This window comes from Squalius cephalus, assembly GCF_949319135.1.
Source record: "Squalius cephalus genome assembly, chromosome: 11".
Classification (NCBI taxonomy): domain Eukaryota; kingdom Metazoa; phylum Chordata; class Actinopteri; order Cypriniformes; family Leuciscidae; genus Squalius; species Squalius cephalus.
In genome coordinates, this window is record NC_137132.1 from 5,194,683 (window position 1) to 5,211,917 (window position 17,235).

At 36.2% G+C, this 17,235-nt stretch overlaps 2 protein-coding genes across 4 annotated transcripts in view; one reads left to right on the plus strand and one right to left on the minus strand.

The window, feature by feature from the left end:
* The window catches only part of LOC307167496 (uncharacterized protein), a 69,063-nt gene extending 52,779 nt beyond the window's left edge, over nt 1-16,284 (minus strand). The window contains exons 1-3 of one of the 2 annotated variants that reach the window (XR_013822799.1): nt 16,227-16,284; nt 8,128-8,212; nt 6,560-7,781 (exon numbers count right to left, since the gene is read on the minus strand). Coding sequence is in view for 1 of the 2 variants with exons in the window: in XM_079886655.1 (XP_079742781.1) it covers nt 5,145-5,229 (85 nt within the window). In the remaining variant the exon portion in view is untranslated. Of the gene's footprint in view, nt 1-5,144; nt 7,782-8,127; nt 8,213-16,226 lie in introns of those variants that run through there. The other variant, XM_079886655.1, reaches the window with a different exon arrangement.
* Nucleotides 1-17,235, plus strand: part of LOC307167486 (uncharacterized protein) — a 565,869-nt gene that overhangs the window by 414,384 nt on the left and 134,250 nt on the right. The gene's annotated exons all lie outside the window — the stretch shown is intronic.

A 17,235-nucleotide genomic window follows, 5' to 3' on the forward strand; every position in this document is an offset into this window, starting at 1 on the left:
ACATAATGATTCATGAAACAAATAGCTATCATCTTTGTTTACCTTCTTCACTGACAGACGAAAAGACAGTATCAATCAAAGCTCAGCATTGGGAAGGGAAGAGATACAAGGCAAAATAAGGAGACTGAGAGAAAAAGAAAGAGAGAGGATGATGAAGAAGAGAAGAAGAGCAGGTACTCACAAATAACTTATTCTACTGCCCACTGACATGTATTACATTTTATACAAGTGTTTGGCTTTCCAATATCTTAAATAGATCTGTGAAACTTCAGCAAGCTCAGATTTGAGACCCTGCGTACTGCCTTCTTGAAAGGTTTGAATTTTCATTCAGATCGAGCAGTGGATCGAATTAGAACATTTATTATACAGAGTCTATGGACAATTTGTCACATTCTTTCACAAACCTCAATTATCTATCAATTAGAATTGATAGTTTGACAAAAATAAACAGGGCCATCATGTTTAACTGCTGCTGAAAACGTCTTTGTCTCCAAAAGTTCCCTGTTTTCAGCTCGTTCATTATGGTGATGTCTAAGATCTTCAGTAAATTGGCACATTAAGCTCATTTTATTGGTGTCAACAGGCTGAAACAAACTACAGCAAACATTTCACTTCAGTTTGTCTTTGCTCTTTCTCTTCCATCTGGTCTGAAATAAACATGAAAGGGATAGTTCACCCAAAAATGAAAATTAGCCCATGATTTACTCCCACTCAAGCCATCAGGTGTATATGACATTCTTCTTTCAGACTGATACAATATGTATAAAAAAAAAAGACCAAGCTTTAAAAGGGCAGTGAATGGCCGTTTATGTTTTGAAGTCCATAAAAGTGAATCTATCCATCATAAAAGTAATCCACATAGCTCCGAGCAGGGGCGCAACTACCCAGTGTCAGAGGGGCATGCAGCAACAATTTTGGCGCCCTGTATGTCTGACAGCACAGCTAACATGAACAGCTAAATCAAAATCAAAGCAAAGTAAAGTAAAGTGAAATCTATAATGATCCCATGCATGGTAAACCAGACTTATTGCATAAGTTATGTTTTCCAGCTTCTAGTCATTTATTGTGCATGCTACCTTATATTTACCAGTTGTTATTTTACCTCAATAAAATTGAGATATGTCATGCATGGGATTAGTACCATAGGGTTTAACCAAAATCTAAATGTAGCCATCAGCAACATTAGTTTGCATTAAATTAGGAGACACTAGCCAGTCTGTTAACATTCATATTTGCAAGCCTCTCAGTTTGGGAGCAAATCTATGCATGATTCCATGGTAAACCAGAGATATTGCATTAGTTCGAGTGTAAACTAACTATATATATATATATATATATATATATATATATATATATATATATATATAGCAGCAAAAGATGGACAATTTGGTCTCTAAAGTTTCTTTCACACTATAAACTGCTTTGATTTGGAGTGAGAGATACAGGGGGACTGGCTTTATTGTATCAGATACATGTCACTGCACTGATTGGTCCAGTTTTGGTCTGCGATCTCTAACCCAGAATAAAACCTGCTCCGGAGCAGCTTAGCTGTATAGCGTAAGTTACCATGATGATGAACACAACTAAAAACCAATCCAATTTCCTGAGCCCTAAAAGTGCCCGCACTTTGTTGTTGTTTTTATTTATTTTTATATAACACTGTCAAATGTAATACTGTACACCCAAAGCACTTTACAATCATATCAGGGGATCTCTCCTCATCCACCACCAGTGTGCAGCACCACTTGGATGATGCGACGGCAGGCACAGAACAGCGGCGTCAGTGCGCTCACACACCAGCTATAGGTGGAGAGGAGAGAGAGTGATAGAGCCAATTCAGTGGATGGGGATTATTAGGAGGCCATGATTGGCAAGGGCCAATGGGTGGAATGGTTACACCCCTACAGGTTACACCCCTACTCTTTACGAGAAGTGCCATGGGATTTTTTAATGACCACAAAGAGTGAAGACCTCGGATTAACGTCTCATCTGAAGGACAGTGCTTGTTACAGTATAGTGTCCCCATCACTCTACTGGGCGTTAGGACCCACACAGACCACAGGGTGAGCGCCCCCTGCTGGCCTCACTCACACCTCTTCCAGCAGCAACCTGGTTTTCCCAGGAGTCTCATATCTAGGTACTAACCAGGATCAGCCCTGCTTAGCTTCAGTGGGCAACCAGTCTTGGGCTACAGGGTGATATGGCTGTTTTACTAGAGACAATGACAGCTAAATGACAAGTCAGAAAGTTACAACTCAAAAACAACTTCCACAAAACTATTTCACTATATGTTGGATTGAATCTCAGTTTATTTTAATTATTGGATCTGTAGAAACCTTTTACTCACAAAATCACACATTGTTATTGAAATGGTAATTTTATTTGTTGTTATTGTACAGATGTGCGTTCTTGTATATACATCTGTTTATGTAATAACAGGCTTTATGTAACTAAACAAACAAAAGGGAAAAAAAAACCTGATCAAATTCAGGGAATTGTTTCATATATTAACTAATAACTGATTGTTGTTGTTTTTCTACATGTCTTTCTGGTTTCTTTTAATTTTGGGATTTCTTTGTGTAAGTTTTCCATCACAATAATTTTCTTTCTTGTTCTCTAACATATAAAACACAAATCTTGTGGCATTTTACAGCAACACTAGTTTATTAGTTAACTAACTACACATTTACTTTATGTGAATCTAACAAAACATTTGCTCGCTATGACACAGAACAATGCTTTCTAATATGAGTCACTAGATTATGTGATTGGGTGAAACTCTTCCCACACTGAGTACAGTCGTACGGCTTCTCTCTAGTGTGAACTCGCTCGTGTGCTTTCAGGTTTCCAGACTGAGAGAAACTCTTGTCACAATATGAGCACTTGTAAGGTTTTTCTCCAGTATGAATTCTTTGGTGCTGTTTCAGATATTCAGCTCTAGTAAAGCTCTTCCCACAGTCACAACACACATAATCTCTCACTTCATTGTGTGTTTTCTGGTGCTGTTTAAAACTGTCCAGCCTTGAAAAACTCTTTCCACAGAGAGAACACACATAAGGCCTCTCACCTGAATGAACTTTCAGGTGTTGTTTTAGATTTGATGATGAAGTAAAATCTTTTCCACACTGATCACAGTTAAATGGTCTTTCTCCAGAATGATCACGCAGATGATACTTGAGACCTGATGCTTGAGAAAAACTCTTTCCACACTGAGTGCATGTATACGGTTTCTCTCCAGTGTGAATTCTCATGTGTATTTTAAGGGTTCCTTTCTGTGTGAAACTCTTTCCACACTGAGTGCAGGTGTGCGTCTTTTTGGCTTTTGTTCTTTTAAATGTAAACTTACGATGTTCCTCCTCCACTTCATTCAGTTCTTGTCTTTGCTCTTGCACTCTCACCTGGTCTAAAATACACATCAAGTTAGAATCAGTTCAAGTGAACCCTTATTTAATAGCAGAGAAAGCTACAGAGATCAGATCTTTCACTGGTCTGTCATTCACTTTTTAATATATTATATACATTATGCTATATACAAGGTTATGATCATTTGGATGTGTCAACAATGAAGAATCAATAATGGACACCAACCTATTTGTTCCTCAGTATCTTCGTGTTTTATTCTGGATGGTTCTGGATCTCTCATGTCTTCAATCTCCTCTTTAATAAACTCCATCTTTAACAGTCACACAGATTTCAGCTGCTACTCCTGGAGTTTGTCCTTCTCTTGTAGGATGATGGGAATATTCCCAGTATTTATTGGTGAATTGTTGTGGGAGGGGCTTCACTGCAGGTGTGAACTGTGATCACTGTGTTTTTATCCAATCTGCATTTAAAAAATACAGAGCCATCATGTTAAACTGCTGCTGAAAAACCTCTTTGTCTCCAAAAGTTATGGTTCATTATGGTGATGTCTGAGATCTTCTGTAAATTGGCACATTAAATCGTTTTATTGGTGTGAACAGGCTGAAAACAAACTACAGAATCTACACATTTGAAATATCACTTCAGTTCTTATCATGGGGGTTAAATGTGAATTTTCAAGTGAACCCTGATTTAATAATAGTTTAATAAAAACCAGACCCCCGAGGACTATAGCTAAGTCCCATTAAAGGAGAACTCAATTTTAACATTGAGCTAATTTTTTGTACATTTGGAGTGCTGTCAATACAGAGAACAACGACAAAAATGGTGTTGCCTACACCGTGTTATCCTCTTTTTAAAATTTGCACCCTGTTGACTTCAATGGGGCAAGTTTTAAACCTGCTTTTAGCCTCTTAACATCCTTGATGTGTCATTACAAGTGCACAGCAATGTGAGTGATTCCTTCAGAGTGAACACGAGTGAATCTGACTGCAGTAGATGTGAAAGATATTAATAAAAATGATGTTATTTCAGCCAGCGCACATACCTGTATTTTCTTCCTGTTTTCGGTTGAAGTCCACAGTAATCGATTGTCGAGTTCGGACGCATGATCATACGTACTAAACCAATGCGCGTGAACTTGACAAGCGATTACTGTGGACTTCGACCGAAAACAGGAAGTAAATACAGGTATGAGCGCTGGCTGAATAAACATCATTTTTATTCATATCTTGCACATCTACTGCAGTCAGATTCACCCGCGTTCACTCTGAAGGAATCACTCACATGACCTGTGCACTTGTAATGACACATCAAGGATGTTAAGAGGCTAAAAGCAGGGTTAAAACTTGCCCCATTGAAGTCAACAGGGTGCAAATTTTAAAAAGAGGATAACATGGTGTAGGCAACACCATTTTTGTCGTTGTTCTCTGTACTGACAGCACTCCTAATGTACAAAAAAATGAGCTCAATGTTAAAATTGACCGGAGTTCTCACCACTTTTCCATGTTGATAAGAGCATTAAGATGAGAAAAAATAATGGGACAAAAAGAAATCAAGAGACATTTAGAATAGATAAAAATGTGTGATTAATCACAAGTTAACTATGACATTAATGCGATTAATCGTGATTAAATATTTTAATCGTTTGGCAGCACTAATTATAATAAATTTCGTAGAGATAGTGCTCATTATTTCCCAGTAACTAGATCTGTTGAACTGAAGCTTTGATACTGTAATGTTTCTCAACAGTCAACAATGAAGAATCAAGAATGGACACCAACCTATTTGTTCCTCAGTATCTTCATGTTTTATTCTGGATGGTTCTGGATCACTCATGTCTTCAATCTCCTCTTTAATAAACTCCATCTTTAACAGTCACACAGATTTCAGCTGCTACTCCTGAAGTTTGTCCTTCTCTTGTAGGATGATGGGAATATTCCCAGTATTTATTGATGAATTGTTGTGGGAGGGGCTTCACTGCAGGTGTGACCCTTGACTAAATACTCACTACTTTAATTACTCTGAAATGATGTAACCATATTTGCTGTACATAGTAAGGCTGTATATTATTACTATAAGACAACATCTGAAATATGGAAGTTAATATTTGTGTAACACAGGATGATAAATAAGAATTAAACAGGGCACATAAAACCAATTTAACACTATTTATAAGTTACAAGTTGATTTTACTTCACAGTTCATCCTTGTTTTGCTGAAGTTCCTTTGACGTCTCTTCTCTGCGTCTTTGCTGATATTCAACATGTTGTTGTGAGATGTTGTTTATGTTGAATCTTCTACTTTTACTTATTTGTTAGTTAAATTTCCAAAAAGCCTAATTTCACTCTCTTTTTTTGTGAAATTAATCTGAAGCTCAACTCAAGTGTGACAATCTCTATTGTCTATTGGTATTCTCTCACACAAAATCTGATTCTCCTAAAAGGTTTGTTTGATTAGTATTGATAGACTGACAAAAATAAACAGAGCCATCATGTTAAACTGCTGCTGAAAACCTCTTTGTCTCCAAAAGTTCCCTGTTTTCAGCTCATTCATTATGGTGATGTCTGAGATCTTCTGTAAATTGGCACATCAAGCTAATTTTATTGGCGTCAGCAGGCTGAAACAAACTACAGCATTATCATATTTGATCCATCGGGTTTGAAATAAACATTAAGTGGTTAGAATCAGTTTAAGGAGGATAAATGTGAAAATTCAACCCTGATTTGATAACAGAAAACAAGAGATCAGATATCTGTTTATTAAATATCCGTAAAAATATATCCAAAAATATATATATTTTTTGACGAGCCAAAGGTTAGTTCTGTCATTCAATAGTCAAAATGTTAAAGATAACTGCTGTACAAGATTATGATCTAAGTGTTGTCATATTTCCCTAGATTATTTGCTTATTTTTCACAGCTCTTATGATTGGCATCTAACAATTTATTAACTAAGCCAAACAGCCAGTGATCCTCATGCATTTAAACTAATTGAAATCATTCTTGAGCAAATATGTCAGCCATAAAATTTGTGTTTTTACAGTGAGGAAAATAAGTATTTGAACACCCTGCTATTTTGCAAGTTCTCCCACTTAGAAATCATGGAGGGGTCTGAAATTGTCATCGTAGGTGCATGTCCACTGTGAGAGACATAATCTAAAAAAAAAAATTCCAGAAATCACAATATATGATTTTTTAACTATTTATTTGTATGATACAGCTGCAAATAAGTATTGTAAAACAGACAGACAGACGTAAAGGGAAACCAATAGCATTGATTTATTGAAGAATAAAAAAAAAAAACCACCACCAAAAAAACAGGCATGTGCTCTACACAGGTTGAGCCTTACCTGTGCACATGCCTGAATGGCATTTTAATCCATCTGAAAATCAAGAAAACAACCAGCTCTATTTTTCTGTAGGCTGTTTAAAATTTTACAGCAAATTACTCTTGTCCAATCAGGAAACAATATAGTAAACATTGGTAAATTAGTAAATTACATGAATATGTTTTATTCAAGCAGATTTTTCTAAATAATTATACAGCGAGAAAAGAAATAGCTAATTTTTGACACTAATTTAAACTAGATGATATAGTGCTTTTGGGAGCAACTCCATATTTTGTTCATCTCGGAACATTTACTAGAATGTATTTTACATTAAAACTAAAGGTTTCTCATTGTGACGACTTCTTACGACATATCTTCATGTGAGTCAGAAGGCTTCTTTTAGATCTAAAACTCTTCTTACACTGAGTACAGTCATATGGCTTTTCTCTAGTATGAACTCGCTGATGTACTTTCAGTTGTCCAGATTGAGCAAAAGTCTTGTCACAATATGAGCACTTGTAAGGTTTTTCTCCAGTATGAATTCTTTGGTGTTGTTTCAGATATTCAGCTCTAGTAAAGCTCATCCCACAGTCCAAACACACATGATCTTTCTCACCAGTGTGTTTTTTCTGATGTCGTTTACAATGATCCTGTCGTGTAAAAAACTCTCCACAAAATGAACATGCATAATAAGACTTCTCCTTTAAGTGAATTTTCAGGTGTTCTTTTAGATTTGCTGATAATTTAAAATCTTTACCACACTGATCACAGTTATATGGCTTTTCTCCAGTGTGAACGCGCAGATGATACTTGAGATCAGTTTTACTTTTGAAACTCTTCTCACATTGAGTACAGTCGTACGGCTTCTCTCCAGTATGAACTCGCTCGTGTATTTTCAGGGTTCCTGACTGAGTGAAACTCTTGTCACAATATGAGCACTTGTAAGGTTTTTCTCCAGTATGAATTCGTTGGTGTCGTGTCAGACTAACAGCTTTAGTAAAGCTCTTCCCACAGTAACTACACACATGATCTCTCACTTCATTATGTGTTTTTTGTTGCTGTTTACAATTTTCCGTCACTTTAATCTGATCTAAAAAAACAAAAACAAAAAAACAAAGTAGTTAGAATCAGTTGAAAGGGGATAAATGAAATTCAACTGAACCCTGATTTAATAGCAGAAAACAAGAGATCAGGGATTTTTACAAGTATCAAGTATCAGATCTTTAATGTGCCAAAGGTTACTTTTGTCATTCCCGTGTTAATACAATCAAACAGACGTCAGAATATAATAAATGTATGATCGTAGAGTTGCATTTTCTCTGTTGATATAATTATAATGCTCATTATTTCCCAGTAACTAGATCTGTTGAACTGAAGCTTTGATACCTTAATGTTTCTCAACAGTCAACAATGAAGAATCAAGAATGGACACCAACCTATTTGTTCCTCAGTATCTTCATGTTTTATTCTGGATGGTTCTGGATCACTCATGTCTTCAATCTCTTCTTTAATAAACTCCATCTAATTAAACAAGAAAATCTAGTTATTCAGATAATAGGCTAAATGTTTTGTCATTGAACTTTCATTATACAATTAAATTACACACCAGTGAATGCTGTCAAAAAATGTTTGTCTTTTAAATATATAGCAGATTTCACCTAAATTAACCACATCTGCAGTTTATTGACAGAGGACAGACAATCAACACACACACCTTTAGATTCACTGTCTTTCAGCTGAAGGATGTATAAGAAAAGATATGTTAATTACCATCCTACCTGTTCTGCAATTCATCTAATACACAGGTCACATATATGGCTAAAAACATACGTTAAAGGGTAACTCAACCCACTGGCAATATTTGAAAAATGCTGGAAAAGTGCCCAGCGGAGATGGAGGGGATGAACCCTCGGTTGCTTAGCGTTTCAGTAGCGCGCGCTCTATAGGCATGTTTACATTAGCAGATAATGAGTTGCCATGAGAACAACTGACATCTCTATCTTTTCATACAGATTACATAAACAGAGAATATTTGTTTTCGTTTTGAATTAGATAATTTAATAGCAGAGACTTAAATGTTTATAAAAATATATTGCTTATGCCTGTGTGACTAGTATTCGCTGAGTTTTGTTTAAGCTTAGAGCCGTGCTCCAGAAAAAAAGTTTACGGAGACAGAGGGGCAGAAAGCACACCCTGTTTATTTTCTTTATTTTACAAAAGCACAATGTTTTGTTTCGACTTTAAGTGGACACATAAAAAAGTAGACATTTAACAGTTTATTTTTTTCATATTTCTTTTCTGTATGACCATAAATGACGGAGTATTTTAAGTCTAATTTGCTAGGGTAGTGTGTGTATACATGTATCCACACATGCACAGGTCCAAGGGCTCGGTGTTTGCAAGCACAAATGCACATATGTGACCCTGGATCACAAAACCAGTCACATGTCGCACGGGTATATTTGTGGCAATAGCCAACAATACATTGTATGGGTCAAAATGATCGATTTTTCTTTTATACCAAAAATCATTAGGCTATTAAGTAAAGATCATGTTCTATGAAGATATTTTGTAAAATTCCTACCGTAAATATATAAAACATGTATTTTTGTGAGTGAATGCAGTACAATCGTGAATAAAATGCACAACTTTAAAGGAGATTTTCTCAATGTTTTGATTTTTTTGCACCCTCAGATTCCAGATTTTCAATAGTTGTATCTCGACCAATATTGTCCTATCCTAACAAACCACACATCAATGGAAAGCTTAATTATTCAGCTTTCAGATGATGTATACATCTCAATTTCAAAAAATTGACCCATGTGACTGGTTTTGTGGTCCAGGGTCACATATGTGTACATGAACATAATGAACATGCTCCTGAAAACTTTTCAGTCTCTCCCATTCACTTTCAATGGCCCATTGGAACACCACAAGTGTTACTCTGTGCCATTTTGTACAAAATAAAAGTTTTTCAAAACAAACTTCCTGGTGAAACATTAAAGTAGACTAGTGTGATCAACAGTGCAAATTTCTTTCATATTTTATTTAATATTTCCAAAATTATTCATAAATAATGCTTTTTTACTCATAAAAATGAGATGCCTACTCTCAGATAAATGAGGCCTACATTTAATCAGATACAAATAGAAATAGAACCAGTCCTAATTGAAAGAGAACAAGTTGACAAAAAGATTGAATCCGATATTGGGTGTAGTGTTGTCAAAAGACCCGGTACTTAGGTACCAAGTCGGTACCAAACAAAATAAACCGTCACGGTACCAGCGTTTTTTAAAGGGGTCATATAATGGTACATGCACTTTTACAAGTTGATTGTACTGAAATGTGTGTTGGCAGTGCCTGTACACAACCATCATAAAATTATAAAAATCCATCCAGTGTTTTTTTTTTTTTAATCTTCTTATATGTTTTCCCCCCTTCTCAAATCAAGCCGTTCGATTTTGTGACGTCACACGGTCGGACGCCCCTCCCACGATTGTTGATTGACAGCAGCGTTTCCGAGCTGTCAATCATAGCCCGCGCGGACCGGCGCGGTCATTGTTGATACGCTGGAGCACTGTCTATGAGCAGAATGGCGTCTAAGCGATTGTGGTGTTCTGTTCTTGGGTGCAATAAGGAACACAGCATCATTTTGATGTTCCTAAATCCGAACCGCTGAAGACGCAGTGGCTGAGTTTGTTTTCGAAGGGAATATTCCCCACGATCAACGTCAATGCTTTCATGTTTGCGCGAATCATTTCACACACCAGACTGCTTTACAAACGAGGGTCAGTATAAAGCTGGTTTTGCTAAGAAGCTGCTCCTGAAAAAAGGATCGGTACCAACTATTCGTGTTCCGGCTGCACCTCCAGAAGAAGAAGTGAGTGTAACGTTTTATTAACCTTTATATTAGGGATGTCCCGATCCGATCCACGGCATCGGTATCGTGCCGATACTGGCCCAGAACGCTAGATCGGATGTCGGAGGGGAGAAAAAAAATTATTCGATATCTATGATCGATACCTATTAGGGGTGGAACGGTACATGTATTCGTATTAAACGTACGTTCGGTACATGCGTCACGGTTCGGTGCATGGATTTACACAGAGAATATATGGTATAAAAATAAATAAAACTTGCGTGCCGTGCACATTAATTAATGTAATGCGGAACTACTGTTAGATACGCGCATAGACATATGCGGGTTCTTTAGGGACACCTAATCTGTAGCCCCGCCTTAGCTCTGAACGCGCGTCTATTTCGCTTCAAACGCTCGCTTTATCATTATATGCGCGCGGCGCGTCCTATTCGCTTTGGACGCACGAATGGATTCAAACTGTTCAAGCATCGAACTAGACGCGATAGACGCGAATTTGACGCTCTATTCTCGTTTGGTGTGAACGCAGCAAAATGAACAGGCTGCGATGTCAAGATTGCAATGCTGGAATGTGTGTGTGTGTGTGTGTGTGTGTGTGTGTGTGTGTGTCAGAGAGAGAGAGGCACGATCGAACAGTGGAAACATAAAAACATACTCCATTTTGTTCATACAGGACAAGGACATCATTAAAACTGCAAAAAGTGTTTAGCTACTTATATTTGTGTAAAACACAACATTGTGCTTGTCAAACTGTAAACTCTTGTCAAACTGTAACCTACAACTGTCACCCAACCAAAACCACACACACACACACACACACACGCGCTGTTTAAAAGAAAAAAATCTCATCTTTTGGACATTTCTCATATTGCATTGGTTTTCATTTCTTGTCCTAAAACAGAGCACTAATCTGTTTATTTTGAAGTTACACATTCTACATTGATTAAAAAAGAAAATCAAATGTGTTTTTAATGGTAGTTATTTTATGCAGAAATAAATTATTTATAATTCAGATGAGAATAACGTTAAAGTTAATTAAAATATAAAATATACAATATATACAAATATATTGATCTGAAATATAGCAAATTAATTTTAAATTCATTCAGGTACAATTACCAGACATATCTCAAGGTCTTTTGAATAAAGGGTGGCAGTCTTTCATTATCAACTGTTGTTGTGGACTATATACTGGAGAAGTATTTGTTCTCCATTTGAGTGAGATGTTTTTATGTGGCTAATTGAGCAAAGTGCTTCCATATATTTTATTATTAGTGGTATTAGTTCAAGAATAAAATAAAAATATCGGATTGATATCGGTATCGGCAAATAGCCAAAGCTGCGGCATCGGTATCGGAAGTGAAAAAGTGGTATCGGGACATCCCTAATGCTTATTGGCTATTTTCACTCCCTAATATACATGTTTTTCACTCGTTTTACTTTTTAATTAATATTAAGACATTATGAATGATACTGAAAAAAAACTGCACATTGTAATATCTGTATGTGAAGTCTATTTAAAGCATTTGTCAATATTACAGTTATTTTGGGGGAACTTTGAGTAATTGCATTGCAAGTAGGGCTGGGCGATAAAACGATAACGGGGGATCCCAGGTGTGCAAAAAACAAAACAAATATTCGAATGTCAAATTTTCAAATCGAATACCAACCCACCGAACGAATATTCGGGTCCAGCCCTAAATACAACAGCCGTTTTTTAAATCCTATCCAATGGTTGAAAGGAAAAGAGTAAACACGGTCACTAGTAGGTTGTGATGGCTGTCAATCAAAATGTGGAGCGGCGATTTGTTACATTTGTTCCCTGTCAGAAAATGAATGGATAAATCGGTAAATTTAAATTTAACAGAATTTATCAACTTGTTGCCTGCTGTGGTAGTTTTAATTCACATCCTTTCTAAAAATATGAAAGTTTTTGGTTTAATTTCATTTTTATCAGCTGAAAGGCAGAATAGAAATGTTTTTATTAACTTGGATAAACATAACAGTTTCAGGTTATGTTTTAGTGTTGGTAACATGTCCCACATTGTCCCACACAAACTTAAAATAATCGTCCCACATTTGGTTTGTTTGATGGTGGTCACCCTACTGCCACATAAAGTTTGGACCAGATTGTGATACCTACTCCAGCGGAGTCTGTGTGCTCGATTATAGGCAATGCCATGGTAATGCATGTTGGTAGATTGGCACCTGTAGAATTTCCTTTTGTTCAAAGCCCAGATAAAAGTAAAAAGCTACTATTTTGTGTAGATCCATGTCCGAGGCAGTTCGACTTCACAAGCGCATTTCTTTACACACACAAACACGCGAGTAATGAGTTGGAAACACGCCCTCTGTGCCAGAGGGCACGCACCGTTACGCCCGTTTCACACATACTCCGTTTGCAGTGTGTGTTGCAGTGCATATGCGGTGCAGGTGCAGCATGCGCTATAGTGCTTTCACATTTGCTGCGTTTGCAGTGCGTAACTGATCCACTGATACCACAAACACATTTACTCACTATTTGTATTTCAAATCCAGAAGTTATCAGCAACTTTTATTTAAAGGGGTGGTTGATTATGATTTAACTTTTCTAACTTTAGTTAGTGTGTAATGTTGCTGTTTGAGCATAAACAACATCTGCAAAGTTACAACACTTACACAGAATAAGGCAGTCGTGTATTTATAAGTCATGTTTAATCAAAGCGTTTCAATCTTCTGTTTATTCAGCTACAGCGATAGGGATTTCCTGGAATGATGCGCATTATTGTACTTCTGCGGCGGGGCCTATTTATCGTGTTCGCATGAGAGCGCCCTCTGGCGTTCAGATGGGGCAGTATTTACTACCAATCAGCCGCACTCCACTGACAAGCTGCGCATAAGATAATCGCAGCCTTTGCCAAATCACGTGCGGTTTTATTGCGATTAATCGTGCAGCCCTAAATAAAAGTTTTGTCAGCATTGCGATTCTCTTTGTACACATATTTAATAGACGTTTAAACACAATGTAAACAACGTATTATTCAATGCTACTTCTTATTTATATATTAAGTTGATCAAGCAAGTGGCAAAATATTTAACCATGTAGCCTACTTATATTAAAATCGCAAACATTTTAAATTTAAACTTAAAATTGACAAAAACAGCCAACTCTCTTGCCTTTTCTTTTCTTTTGCATTTAAATTTTAATACAATAAATCTTGCATGTGACAAAGAACTTGTTTTTCCACCTCCATGAATGAGACGAGTGTTATTCATTACGTCGCCTTGTTGAGAAATTGTAGTTTTTGAGATTGAGATTATTATATTTTCATGTCAATCTGTGTTCATTTTGTTCATCGCTGCACTGCTGTACAGCTTTCACACTGCATTTCTGCACCGAGTCTATTTTTGCTGTGCTGCACGTGCTGAATTAAAGTGACAACGCATGTTTCGTGGTCAAAATGAACACAGATTGACATGAAAATGTAGTAATTTCACTATAAATGCGTTTAATTAAATAAAATGTAGTAATCTCACCATAAAAGTATTTAATTAAATACAAATTTTTTTCACAGTCATCTTTTTACTTTAAGACTGGAGTAAAGCAAGGAAAACTACAATTTACCTCAACAAGGTGACATAATGAACAACACTCGTCTCATTCGTGGAGGTGGAAAAACAAGTTCTTTGTGACATGCAAGATTTATTGTATTCAAATTTAAATGCAAAAGAAAAGAGAGTCGGCTGTTTTTGTCAATTTTAAGTTTTAATTTAAAATGTTTGCGATTTTAATATAAGTACATGGTTAAATATTTGACCACTTGCTTGAGCAACTTAATATAAGTAGAAGTAATGCATGGAATAATAGGCCTACGTTGTTTAAATTGTGTTTAAACGTGCATAGTCCATTAAAGAGTGTATGTGTACAAAGAGAATCGCAATGCTGACAAACCTTTTTTTTTTATAAAAGTTGCTGCATAACTTCTGGATTTGAAATAAAAATAGTGAGTATGTGTTTGTGGTACAGCCACGGATCAGTTATTCACTGCAAACGCAGCAAATGTGAAAGCACTATAGCGCGTGCACCGCAACGCACCGCATTCGCACTGCAAACGGATCACGTGTGAAACGGGAGTTATGAATGCACACACACGCAACTTCTATGGAAGACTGTATTCTCGAAATACGAAATATTCTGTAATCTCGAAATACTAGATGAAAAAACATTTACGGATTTTTTTTTTTCTTTTTCACATTGCGTTTCAGGGCTTCCGTAGTATACCCTTTGTGAACAAAGTCACTATGTTTCAGTCCAATGTGATAACATTGCAGTTTTTCTCAGTTGCTTTGGTGCATTTCTCACATCACTATTTACATTTGCACAACAGTTACCGGTAGTTCAACCTCCACAACATTTAGTCATTTGTGCACATCATTGTAGCAGTTTCTCATTCCTTCCAATAAATTGCAAATGCTTTTGGACATGCATCAATCGCTTTCATACAACTCTCTGCTGTTTTATAACATTATCATTTGCTTATGTCATGTCAGTCAAAATTAACTATACTTGTGAATGCTGAATAGTCATTCCATATAAAACTAATAGTCCTCATTTCATTTCTTGAGTCATTACATACAAAAATGTTGAACTAGTTGTCAAAATCTGTCAAGCAAATTTTACACATTTTTTTAAATCTTTTTTTTCTGAAAATGTCTCCTAAATTGAACAATTTCTCTCAGGTGAATCTCAGCTTTCAGACAGAGAGGAACATCTGGATGTGCATGAATGATTACAGTACTATGTATGTTGTATGTTCAGTTCCAATATGTACTGCAATATTGTTTACAGTTGTGCACAGCTCTACCCAAAGGGAGTTTATGTTTGTTGTAAATAAGGGTGTATTTTTTCTTTTGCACAATGCTGTGAACAAATTACAATTGCAAAGAGCATATGCAGTAAAAATGTGAAACATACATATTCAGTCTCTTGTACTTAGTTACCTCACTAAATACAGTAATGTGTAACTTTAATGTATTTTTCAAATGGCTGTGCAAATAGTATATAGTGCTGTCTTGAGCATTTTCAGGTAGTGTCACCAAGATCTAACTTTTTTGCATTGGAAAACATTTACAGAGTAAACTGTCATAATGAAAACATGACAAAGCCATTTGACTATCTTGTTCATAAACAATAGTGTCAGGACTTTTCATCTTGATGACACTGACACTTTCATTGAAATAAATACTTGCTTTTGAGGAATGAGATCCATTTTGAGCAAGTGACACGCTTTTGCGGGTTATCAACTAGGTTTTGAAGTTTGTACTAATTGTTTTGAGAACTGCATTAACTGTTGTGCAAATGTAAATAGTGATGTGAGAAATGCACCAAAGCGACTGAGAAAAACTGTAACTAGTATTTTCGGGAAAAAGAAAATCTTCACCGGGTCAAAATGACTCGAACACAACAAAAACACTACTCTAATTTAGCGCGCAGGCGGCAACATAAAACAAACCCGTGCGTTAATAAAACTCCAAAAATAAATTGAACTGTTGGCGGAAAAACGAATAAACAAACTTTTGTTCCAGTTTTATGTCCGGATATAATAACTGCTATAATTAATATAAACTTAAAACTTCACTTAATAAAGCCTATTTTCACTCTTCAATGCAGAGACCTACCTGACTGACTCTCTCCAGTCACGGGCTCTTCTTCTTCTTCTTCTTCTTCTTCTTCAGTGAATTTTATTGGCAGCTTGCAATCTTTGTGCATTACTGCCATCTACTGGACTGAGGTGTGATCACATTGGGACGTCATAAAATATAAAAAAATAAATAGAAAAAAAAAAAAAAAAAAAAAGGAGATCAGAGCCCAAGCTTCAGCTGGCACTGCGTGTTCAGCTCCTCCAGCTAAAGTCTTGCTAGTTGTGTTTCTTTTAGAAACTCTATCACTGCTTTGGTTGTAGACTGTGTTCCAGGTAGACTCGCTCAAAGTAACATAGTTCTTTGTTACCCTCTTAAGTATTTCTCTCTCTTCAGAGTACTGTCTACATGTCAGAAGTACACGCTTCACGGTTTCTGTTTCCCTATTGTGTGTAAGCTGCTGTTCAGTCCTGATGTCCTAACCTTAGCCTGGTGAACCAGGTTTCCTCCTGTCGTGAAAGTGAGCTGATCATTTTAGCTGTTACACTCTGTTGAATACTATATAAATGCCTACCTTTTCCCCCCTTATCCCATTTATCTTGCCAGAGTTTATGAATACCATCTTTGATCACAGGGCAAATCAAAATAAATGAGAATGTAATATATATATATATATATATATATATATATATATAGAATAATAAAAAAAAATCCCCTAAAGTAAACAAAAATTGCAATCAAATTCTTGCAAGCAGTATTTGTGATTGCACCAAAAAAAAAAAAACAAAAAAAAAAAACGAGATACATCATACAACAAATCTAATTCAACGATGGTATCAGATCAAATACCACAGCACCAATCAGTCATTAGAAACGTAGAAATGACCGCATGATGTAAAACACTTTCAATGAACAGTAAACCGTTTATATATTGTCAGAGAGCTCAGGAAAATCTGGCGTAGTTAAGTCAATGTTGTACAGCGGGCTCCCTCGTGACATAAAAAGTAAATAAAGTCATAAGCCCCACCGTTCAAGATTATTGAACGGC